The 10852-nt window shown below is 56.6% G+C and overlaps 1 protein-coding gene and 1 non-coding gene across 3 annotated transcripts in view; both read left to right on the top strand.

Moving 5' to 3' along the window:
• Nucleotides 1–10362, top strand: part of SMOX (spermine oxidase) — a 51481-nt gene extending 41119 nt beyond the window's left edge. Inside the window, exons 4-8 of one of the 2 annotated variants that reach the window (XM_055131379.1) lie at nucleotides 3989–4162; nucleotides 4386–5196; nucleotides 7247–7407; nucleotides 9374–9463; nucleotides 9900–10362. In XM_055131379.1, the coding sequence (XP_054987354.1) occupies nucleotides 3989–4162; nucleotides 4386–5196; nucleotides 7247–7407; nucleotides 9374–9463; nucleotides 9900–10037 (1374 nt within the window). In that variant the 3' untranslated portion in view covers nucleotides 10038–10362. The remainder of the gene's footprint in view (nucleotides 1–3988; nucleotides 4163–4385; nucleotides 5197–7246; nucleotides 7408–9373; nucleotides 9464–9899) is intronic. The other variant, XM_055131378.1, reaches the window with a different exon arrangement.
• Nucleotides 7979–8106, top strand: LOC129404053 (small nucleolar RNA SNORA40). Its single transcript, XR_008629657.1, has one exon. It is a non-coding gene; the product is annotated as a small nucleolar RNA SNORA40 (small nucleolar RNA).
• Nucleotides 10363–10852: the final 490 nt, after the last annotated feature.

The following is a 10852-nucleotide window of genomic DNA, read 5'->3' on the forward strand; positions in this document are numbered from 1 at the left end:
TTTTCATTATGAATAAATTACAATATTTTGGAATTTGGGAGTATATGTCACATTTAAAAAAATGGAAATTTTGATTTTTTTTCCCTTCCTAATCCTTAGACCAGCATTGTCCAATAGAATTTTTCACAGTGATGGAGAAGCTAGAGCCTTGTAAATCCTACAGGGTCATGCTTAGCCATGCATGGGTCTTGAGCATTTAAAGTGTAGTGTGTAGGGGCTGGAGCGATAGCACAGCGGGTAGGGCGTTTGCCTTGCACGCGGCTGACCCGAGTTCTATTCCCAGCATCCCATATGGTCCCCTGAGCACCTCCAGGGGTGATTCCTGAGTGCAGAGCCAGGAGTAAACCCCTGTGCATCGCCGGGTGTGACCCAAAAAGCAAAATAAATAAATAAATAAATAAAGTGTAGTGTGTAAAATGGAGGAACACAGTGAGTTCACTTCCATCACCCCAGGTTTCCAGTGGTATCTTTATTAGATGTCAGAGCTCGCCTCTCTAGTTCTTGTCCTAGCCTTGTTGCCTTGGCTAGTATCAGCAGTAGAGTGTCGGAGAGTGAGGGCACTGGCACACATCCTTGCTTCATTCAGGTTTCCAAAAGGCCCAACATTGTTTTGAGTGTCTTTCACTGGTGTAAACCACACTGAACAAGCAAGGTGACATGTCGGCGCTGCCTTCTGCTAGCTTGTCCCTTAAAGACCCTTCGCTCTGGCTCAGTACATGGGCCAATGAGCATGTCTTATGGGGTTTCTTTGCCCTGGGCTTGGGAAGGGAGAAAGAACTCTTGGCTTGAGCGCCCTTCTTGCTCAGCAGAAGGGAGACCCAGTCTACGCATGCACCACATGTGCACGCTCCATGTGCTTCTCTCTCAGACCCCAGAAGATTAGATTTCCCATGAACAGATAGGAGCTAGTATTCATTCTCCAAAGGAGACCTCCCTGGTCCTGCCCTTGGATTATTTCAAGTGCTTCAAGCATGGATACCTCAGGTAGAATGACTATTAGGGTCCATGACTGACTTACTCTTCTAAATGCCCTTAAAAGTAGATCATTATCAATGTCTGCTCCTGGGTTTGGCTTTTGCAAGTCATGGCTATGAGTCATGGAAAATAGGAGGGATCAGGTAGGTTATTAATCTGGGTGGTGGTGCTAATATTAATCCGTGTGGTCAGAGGAAGGAGGTGTTAGTCAGAAGTGCAAAAGATAGATGTCCTTGTGTGGTTGTTCTAAAGAGGTGTGCTCTTAATCTGCCAGATAGTCCCGTCTTTGTGATCAATATGCATCTTCCCTGCCAAGGCATTGACTCTGAAGGGCATTCACCTGTATTATTTTATCTGTTAATCAGTCTGTGCAACAGTTTTCAATGGCGATAAAGACAAACTTGCTTTGATAACAGTTCAACCATTAATTTGCTGTAAATCTTAGTTGGTTAGGGAGTCTTTCTGAGCCTTGTTTTTCTCCTCTATCAAATGGACATCTAGTGAATGTCTGGAAGTCTTACCTACTTTATACGTTGTATAAAGAGGCTTAAATGAGAAAGGTACCTCGTGAGATTTGGGGTATTTTCCCCATCACAGATATGTTCCTCTTTCTTTGGGTCCTTTCCCTCTCCCCTTCCCTAAGAGGGTGTCATTTCCCTCAGGACAGGAGATGGAACCCACGGGACAAACCCATATTCAATTAAAGCTGGCACAGAGGCTCCCGGGGGTGGATGATTCATGTAAATAGACTCAAGTTGTTACTCCTCAGCCGAGCACTTGGCTGCTGGTCAACATAAATGAAATCTCAGCTACCATGTCGCTTCTCACCCAAGGAACAAAACTCAGGGAGGAGGGTGAGTGCGGTGAGTTCAAAGTCGGTCTCCTTGGCAGCGGCACTAGGTAAGGAATTTGGAGCTCCAGAAAGGCTAAGTGGACACCCTGCATCTTGTGACTCTAGGGAGGAAAATGAAGCCTTTGCCTCTTAGAGCCTACCCCAGACCAGAAAGTGCAGTGGGCAGGGCGCTTGCTTTGCAGGTTTGGTCCCTGGCATCCCATCTGGTTCCCCCAAGCTCTGCCAGGAGTGATCCCTGAGCACAGTGCCAGGAGTAAGTCGTGAGCACCACTGGCTGTGATCCCAAGAAAGGAGAGTCTACAGCCCAGAAGCCTGTTTAGGGGATTCACAGTTCTCTCATGCCGAGGGCTTTCCCCGGAGTGGAGGGTGGGTGACAGCAGAGCTCCCATCTTGCTTTCCCACTGGGGCAAGCCCAGGGCTGGCTTCCGGGCAGATGGCATGCTCATGCCCATGTGCCCGTCGAATGCAAACACACTGGAGGAAGGAGCGCCTGCGAGCAAGTGGCCCCGGGCACAGCAGTTTGGCCAAGGACCCGGTATCTGCCAGAGCCCCGGGAGGCAGAGTGGACATGTGGTCTTCTCACAACCTAGCAGTGGTGCCCAGGCCTGGGGTTGAGCCCAGTGTCCTGGCATGACTCTGAGTCCTTTGTCCCCTGGCCCTGCCTGTGTTGCTGGAGCCATCCCTCTCGACCTCTTCTCTCCGTGCTGCCCACTCCAGCGAGGCTGAGCCACTTTGAGTACAAATCACTTCTCTCTGCCTCTTCCTCATCTTCATTTTTCTCGGATGGGAAGCAGGGAGGGATCTCCCAAGCAGTGTGTAGGTGACCCTGAGATCATTCCTGGTGGCACTTGGGCTAGTACTGTTCAGGTCTAGCAGTCATGGTACCCACCAGGGCCATCCTGGTGGTGCTCGGGGGACCAGGTGGTGTGCGGGATGGAAGCCGGGGTCTCCACGTCATGCATGCTCCCCACCCCTCTGAGACACTTCCCCGGCTTCCTCATCATCAGTGCTCAGTTCTTTCTGCTTGAAATACTTTCCCTCTCTCTCGCCCCCTGCACACCTGACCCTCTCTTGACCATCCAGGGTTTTCTAGGTGCATCGTACAACCCTGGGACTCTCTCCAGTGACAGCGTATCACGTAGAGATGGTCCAGTTCTGATGGTGACCAGATTGAAAGTGAAGAGGCTCAGGACTGGTTTGCCCCAATACTCAGGGTCTGTTGAGTGAACATGGGGCTGAGATGTTGCCCTTTGGGCGTCCTAGAGTTGACCCAGGGCTAGCATACTTTCCCCAGGGAGACCTGCATAGTGCATAGTGCTTAGTGCGGGGTGGGAGAGAGGCACTAGATGTCCATTCCTTGCTCCTGTTCACAAGCTGTGAGCTCGTGTTCTTGCCAAGCAATGCCAACAAAACACCTTCCGGCCCGTTGGCACTCTGGGGCTCCCTCTCCTCCACCTGCTGCACCCCCCAACAGGGCTGTCTTCATTTCCCGAGCCTGATACCTGCAGGAAGGGGGGTGCAGGGCCTCATAAGGTCAGGGACCCTTCTTCTCCATCCCTCACCCCCAAATATTGGCCAGGCTGCGGAGAGAGTGAGGCAGGCGTGTTTGGGCAGGAGAGGCTGCGTGCTTGGTTTGCGGAAAAAAGAAACGTGTGTAAACCCGGGCTCTCCAGCGGGTGGTCAGCTCAGCCCCACAGAACGCCTGAGGGCCCAGCTTCATGCAGGACTGTAGGGTCCCCCGAAACTTTAGTTATTTTATTAAAAAATTAATTTATTTGTGGGGGTGTTCAGGCCACACCTGATGGTGCTCAGCACTTACTCCTGGCTCTGTGCTCAGGTATCAGGAGGTGCTCGGGATCAAACTAGGGTTATCTGAGTGCAAGACAAGTGCCTTACCCTCTACTATCCTGGGGCCCCTTGTCACTGCATTCTAAGCAGGGTCCAAGCCCAGAGCCCGGGGGATCCCCCATCATAGTCTCTCTGGACTGCGGCCACCCCTACACTGGGACTCGGCCCTTTAGTGCAGCATTGAATTTCTGCATCCAGGGAGCGGGGCTCGGGGCTCAGACCCCTGTGGGGGACACCTGGGAGGTAGTGATTTCCGAAGGGAGAGACAGAGGTGGGAATGTTCCAGCCTTTTCTGGACGTTTCTTTGGGCAGGTCTATAACTTGACCCAGGAGTTCTTCCAGCATGGAAAACCAGTCAATGCGGAGAGTCAGAACAGCGTGGGGGTGTTCACCCGGGAAAAGGTGCGTAACCGCATCCGGGATGACCCCGACGAGCCGGAGGCCACCAAGCGCCTGAAGCTCGCCATGATCCAGCAGTACCTGAAGGTAGCTGTGGCCTGTGGGAGCTGGGAGCCGGGGAGTGTGTGCACGAGTGTTCGCGCGCGTGTGTGTGTGTGTGTGTGTTGGGGATGGGGGGGGTTATGGCGGGTGGAGATAGATACAGGCACCAGTGCGAGAGACCTAGTCCTGGGCCATTCTAGGCTGGGTGGGGGCGGCGCCGCCCTGCGGTCCCTTGCGGTCACCTGGCCCCTCTCTGGCTCCCCGGCAGGTGGAGAGCTGTGAGAGCAGCTCGCACAGCATGGACGAGGTGTCCCTGAGCGCCTTTGGGGAGTGGACGGAGATCCCGGGCGCCCACCACGTCATCCCGTCGGGCTTCATGCGGGTGGTGGAGCTGCTGGCCGAGGGCCTCCCGGCGCACGTCATCCAGCTGGGCAAGCCGGTGCGCTGCGTGCACTGGGACCAGGCCTCGGCCCGGCCCCGCGGCCCCGAGATCGAGCCCCGGGGCGACCACAATCACGACGCCCCGGGGGAGGACGGCCCCGGAGGCGGTGGAGGCGTTGGCAGTGGCGGTGGCACGGGGGCGCCCCCCGGGCGGGGCCGCAACGACAACGACGACGACGGCGACCGCGAGGACGCGCCGTGGCCAGTGGTGGTCGAGTGCGAGGACTGCGAGGTCATCCCCGCCGACCACGTGATCGTGACCGTGTCCCTGGGCGTGCTCAAGCGGCAGCACGCGAGCTTCTTCCGCCCGGGGCTGCCGGCCGAGAAGGTGGCGGCCATCCACCGCCTGGGCATCGGCACCACGGACAAGATCTTCCTGGAGTTCGAGGAGCCCTTCTGGGGCCCCGAGTGCAACAGCCTGCAGTTCGTGTGGGAGGACGAGGCGGAGAGCCGCACGCTCACCTACCCGCCCGAGCTCTGGCACCGCAAGATCTGCGGCTTCGACGTGCTCTACCCGCCCGAGCGCTACGGCCACGTGCTCAGCGGCTGGATCTGCGGCGAGGAGGCGCTGGTCATGGAGCGCTGCGACGACGAGGCGGTGGCCGAGATCTGCACCGAGATGCTGCGCCAGTTCACGGGTGCGCGGCCGGCCGCGGGGGGCGGGCGACCCGCGCCACCGACCAGCCCCGCGTGCTCCCGCCCCCGGCGCGCCTCGCCGGGGTCGGTGTCCGCGTGGGCTGCACCCCGCCGGGCTCTGCACTCAGGATGCTGCGCTCCTGGCCGGGCGGCGGTGCGGTGGCTCCCGGGGAAGCGGGTGGGAGGCGGGGGAGCCAGCCCGGGCCGGCCGTGTGCCAGGCAAGGCAAGCCAGCGCCCTGCCCGCTGCCCTGTGGCTCCAGCCCCAGGGTCATGAAAATCCTCTGTGGTCACTACCGCACCCGGACTGCCCGTTTCTGACTGCCAGTGTCTTGCTCAGAGATAGGCTTTATCTTTTGCTGCTGAATCCTTTACACACACACACACACACACACACACACACACACACACAGAAACATAAAATAGAGGCTGGAGCAATAGTACAGGGGGTAGGATGCTTACTTTGCACACGGCGACTCAGGTTTGGTCCCCCATAGAGTACACACACACACACACACACACACACACACACACACACACACACACACGAGGTTGGAGCAATAGTACAGGGGGTAGGATGCTTACTTTGCACATGGGGACCCAGGTTTTGTCCCCCATAGCAAAGTACACACACACACAAATATATTATGTCGTTTTATTTTGTTTTTCGGGCCACACCCCGTGATGCTTGCTCAGGGCTTACTCCTAGCTCTGTGACCAGGGATCCCACCTGGCAGACTGGAGGAGACACTGCACATTGGTCAAGGGCCCGGGGTACTTTGCTGGCAGAGAGATGATGTGACTGTGTGCATCAAAACCGTGAGCATAAACACTATTCTCAATATATGACCTAAACTGCAACTAAAAACATATATTTTTAATTCTGAGTTTGCCAGCCAGGTCACATGCCAAGCCTGGGGGTACCGGGGATCAAACCTGGGTCCCCCCGTGTGCATAGTAAGTGTCCTATCTGCTGTATCGCTCCAGTCTCTGTTTTATGTGTTTACCGTTTCCAAATTTGTATGCAGGCCCAGTGATCTACAAAGCTGTCTATAATCAAGTTTCAGGCCTACCATGTTTGAACATCAGTGGTCACATCCTCCCCTCCCTCCACCCCACCTTGCAAACTCGTATCTACTTATTTGAGGGGGGGATCCTCCCCAGTGGTACTCAGGAGGTGTTGGGACCCCACTGGTGAACCTCTGTAAACTCAGAGTGGACCAACCGCCATTCAGGAACTGGCTTGGCATGTGACCTGGCTGGCAAACTCAGAATTAAAAATATATGTTCTTAGTTGCAGTTTAGGTCACGTATTTACAATAGTGTTTATGCTCCTGGTTTTGATGTACACAGTCACATCATATTTCTGTCAGCAAAGTACCCCAGGCCCTTGGCCAATGTGCCAGCGTCTCCTTCGGTCAGCCTCATTCCCCGCATACACTACCTCCTTACATATCAGTTCTGAGGAGCAGGGCTGAGAGTCTGGCATTGTCTGATACCTTCCATACCCTTGTCCTGTTCTCTGCACACGGAGCATGAGTGAGGTCTTGGTCTTTTCCCCTCTGTTGGATTCTTCCTTTAGTGGGGATGAGGGTTGGGGTCATCATACCTGGCTCTGTGCTCGGAATCAATCCTGGCCGGGCTCAGCAACAAACCTGGGTCAGCCGCGTGCAAGGCCTGTGCTCTGCCCACTGGACTATCTCTCTGGCCCCTGACTATTGGATTTTTTGGGTTGAACATCTTCCATGTCCTGTCCTGGAAGGGCCCCAGAGGCACCCCAGAAGTAGGAAGGGAAAATGGGGCTCACTCTGCAGTAGTTTCTAGATCAGCGGGTGAAGGTCTGGAAACGTGAGGGATGTTGACAGGGGGGGTGACAAGGAAGTGTTGCCACTGTTTGAACCGCAGCTTCCTCTGTGCCTCCCCGACTCCACACCCCCCACACCTACCTGCGATCACCTTAGCGCCAGAGTGGGACAGACTTGGAGGGGGGGTCCCTCTGTGTATGCTTACTCTCCTTCCTTACTCTCCTTCCCCTTCTTTTGACTCCCTAACAGGGAACCCCAACATTCCAAAACCTCGTCGAATCCTGCGCTCGGCCTGGGGCAGCAACCCCTACTTCAGGGGCTCTTACTCATACACGCAGGTGGGCTCCAGCGGGGCGGACGTGGAGAGGCTGGCCAAGCCCCTCCCGTACACGGAGAGCTCCAAGACTGCGGTAAGTGGGGGCGGGGTGCCCTGTGCCGGGGGGGGGGCGGGGTGGGTGGGTGTTTCCTCCCTGTGGTCCAGGGCAATAAGGAGGGATGGTAGCGGGCCGGGCGCTGTCTGGGGCAGGTGCCAAGGTGCAACTGCAATGGAGGAGAAAACTGGAAAGTGTACACTATAACAACTAGAAGGACAGAGGGCATCCAGCTGAGACGTCTTGAGGCTACAAAAACAGCCGCTAGATGCTTGATCGTTCAGGAAGGTAGCCGTGAGCCACGCCTCATGTAAAGGAAGGAGGAGCACCGGCCACATTTCAAGTCAGTAGCATGTGTCGCCCTGGCTGCCAAATTAGAAGTCGTAGCTCTTGAACATTTCCACGTGGTAGCCGGATTGGCAGCCCTGATCCAAGGCAAGCATGTCCCTCCCAGTACGGTGGAGGAGGCAGCACGGAGACGAGTGGCCTTCCCCAGGCTCTACCAGCCGTGAGCTTGGAGAGGAAGAGCAATAAATCTGAGAGAAGTGACTATATAGATTTGTTTCCCTGAGTGTGTCTTGACTTTCCCTCCCCAAGTGTACACAGAGACAGCACCCGTGTGGGTGTTTGTCAGACAGCCGGACAGAGGCTTTGAGACAGGGGCAAACGCCAGGTCCTCTTTTGCAGGGCGGAACTCACTGTTCTGTCTGAGTTCTGATACAGACAAGAAGGGACGTGATAGAGTGTAGAAGAAATCGATTAAAACCCCAGTGAAGTTGTATTTAGAGAAGGTGTTTGATGTAGCCGAGGACCAGCATGCCTTGTGCCTGCCCCAGCTGGGTGCAGGAGGGGAAGGAGGAGGCCCTGTGCTGCCACAGCCGTCCTCCCGAAAATCAAGCCTCTCTTGTCCCCTGCCTCAGCTCCAGTGAATAGAACAAAAGGCTTTCTGAAACAAACTCACCTGCCTAGATGCTGTGGAAATTTACTTCTATCACACAAAAGGAAACCCAGAGCGCAAAGGGTATCTCGCAAAGGGCCCAGCGTCATTGCACCCGACTCCTCTTTTCAGTGCCCCTGTGATCCAAGAGGGTTGCAGGGGCTCCTACCCTCACATCTACATCCTTTAGGATACAAGGAGGAGGGGGATGGGCAGACCAACCAAAGAGGGGGATTCGTTTTCGGGTGCGACAGGGATGTGACTTCAGGCTAGAATGCCTGCCTTGCATGCATGAGACTTGGGCTAAAAAAAAGGAGGGGGGAGGTTTCGGGAAAACCTGGGGGGTGGGCAAGCCTGCCCTTGATGAGACACAAAGCAGCCATGTGCTTGAAGTGATTGGCCGGAACTTAGTCACATGGCCACCCCAGCTGCCGAGAGTCTGGGACCTTGACTTAATTCTGGGTGGCAAGGAGCCTAGTTAAAAATCAGGTCTTTGTTTCCAAGGAGGAAGAGGAGAATGGGTGTGGGAGCAGGCCGCTTGCCCTCTGCTGCCGTCCACCCCCCTCCCAGCTCAACCACTTCTTTGGGCCCCTTGTTGGTGGGTTGAAGACTCAGACTCAGAGTGGGTGGTCCAGGCACAGTAGCTCGAAGGAAAACTCCCAGCCCACCCCCAGATGCTGACTTCACCGCTGCATCCCACTGGGACCTCTGATGGACCCCGGGTTCGAGGGCCCTGGGAGAAAGTCCAGCTCCCGCTCCAGAAGGCCAGCGCTTCCCCGGGCCGGGAGCCCGCCCGGACAGCCAGCTTGCTTCACGCTGGCGACACCCACGAGTCTCCCTTTCCCCCAGCAAGGCGTGCCTGGGGACTGCTCTGCCCCCTCCCCAAACCCCCTTGGCCTGTTTATTTCGCACTTTCCCAGAAGTAGCCCTCAGGCCCTGTCGGGGGAGGGGAAGTCTTGGTGCACCCCGAAACCTCTGACCTCGGGACTCGGCACCTTGTTCGAACACCCACCCCATCCTGTCTGACACCGTTTGGTAACTGGGTCTCGTGTCTGGCTTCCCCACCAGCATGGAAGCACCTCAAAGCAGCAGCCCGGTCACCTTTTATCTTCCAGCTGCCCAGAACAGTCCCTGGACCCTGCTAGGGGCCCCATCAAGGTTTGTTAAATTACCCCCCCGGCCTGCCTGAGCGCTGGTGTTCTTCAGGCTCTGAGTGCCTTCCTTCCCCATCTCCCGCCTCCCCGTCCTCCCAAGAAGCAGGTCGTAAGCGTGCCTTGGCCGAGGAGAAAACCAAGACTTTGGGAGGTTCAGTCTGGGAACCTCGGAACCGCCGACCCGAGTTCATTAGCGGAGCAGGGAGCCCCTGGGGAGCTTCCAGGCAGACGGCAGGGCGGCCCGGAAGTCGGGGACAGAAGCCGGGGAGGTGGCCGAGGCGGACGGGCCGCGCTGAGGCTGAGGCCGCGCTGAGGCTGAGGCAGCCGCAGGCCTCCCAGGCCTGGCTGGGAGTAGGGGTGGGGGTCTCTTGGGCAGACGGGCGGCCCGGGGGTCGCTCCTGCTCCCCACCCCCTCACTCCCGGCCCCTGTCGCCCCCCAGCCCATGCAGGTGCTGTTCTCCGGGGAGGCCACCCACCGCCAGTACTACTCCACCACCCATGGTGCTCTGCTCTCGGGCCAGCGCGAGGCGGCCCGGCTCATCGAGATGTACCGCGACCTCTTCCAGCAGGGTCCCTGAGGCGGCCCCTGCCCGCACGGCCCTCAGAGGACCGCTGACTCGTGATGGCCCTGCCCCTCGCTGGGGGGGGGGGGGCTCCTGACTCCCCAGTCCCTGGTAGGATGGATTCTGACTGCTAGTACTAGCCACCCCGGCCGAGTCCGCGCCTGGCCCTGTAGCGCTTCCCTTTCTTGGCGCCAGGTCGTGACCCCGGTGGGCACTGTTGATTTACCTCCTGTGACCGTCCCCTCTCTGCCCCCTCCATCCCCCTTCTCGTCATTGTAAGTGCCTTCGATACTTTGCATTTTGGGATAATAAAAGAGGCTCGCCCTTCCTGTGCTCCTCAGCTTCTCGCTTCGGTTTTCTGATTTCATCAGCTGTGTGTGCACGTATGTTGGCCTGTCTTGGAATCCACATGCATGAAGACATGTGTGCACATGTGAGTGCACATGTGTGGGAGTGTGTGGGAGTCCACGCCATGGAGACGTATGTGCACATAGATGTGAGTGTGTATGTGTGTGGGAGTGTGTGTGTTTACACACATGCAGACATGAAGGCACATATGTGTGAGTGCACGTGTGTGGGAGTCCATGGGCATGCATACGTGCATGAGTGCACATGTGTGGGAGTCCACATGCGTGTAGACATGTGTGCACATATGCATGAGTGTGCACATGTATTTCATCGCATTTCCATGGTGGAGGAGCTGTGGCCGGGCTGTGTACCCCATAAACAGAGGTGCCTGCCTTCTCCAGAAGGGGCATCTCTTCATCCCAACCTGTGGCACGGCTTTGCCTTTCTCCAGGGAGGCCCTCCAGGATGCAGGACCCTTAGTC

Source organism: Sorex araneus, chromosome 3 (genome assembly GCF_027595985.1).
Source record: "Sorex araneus isolate mSorAra2 chromosome 3, mSorAra2.pri, whole genome shotgun sequence".
Classification (NCBI taxonomy): domain Eukaryota; kingdom Metazoa; phylum Chordata; class Mammalia; order Eulipotyphla; family Soricidae; genus Sorex; species Sorex araneus.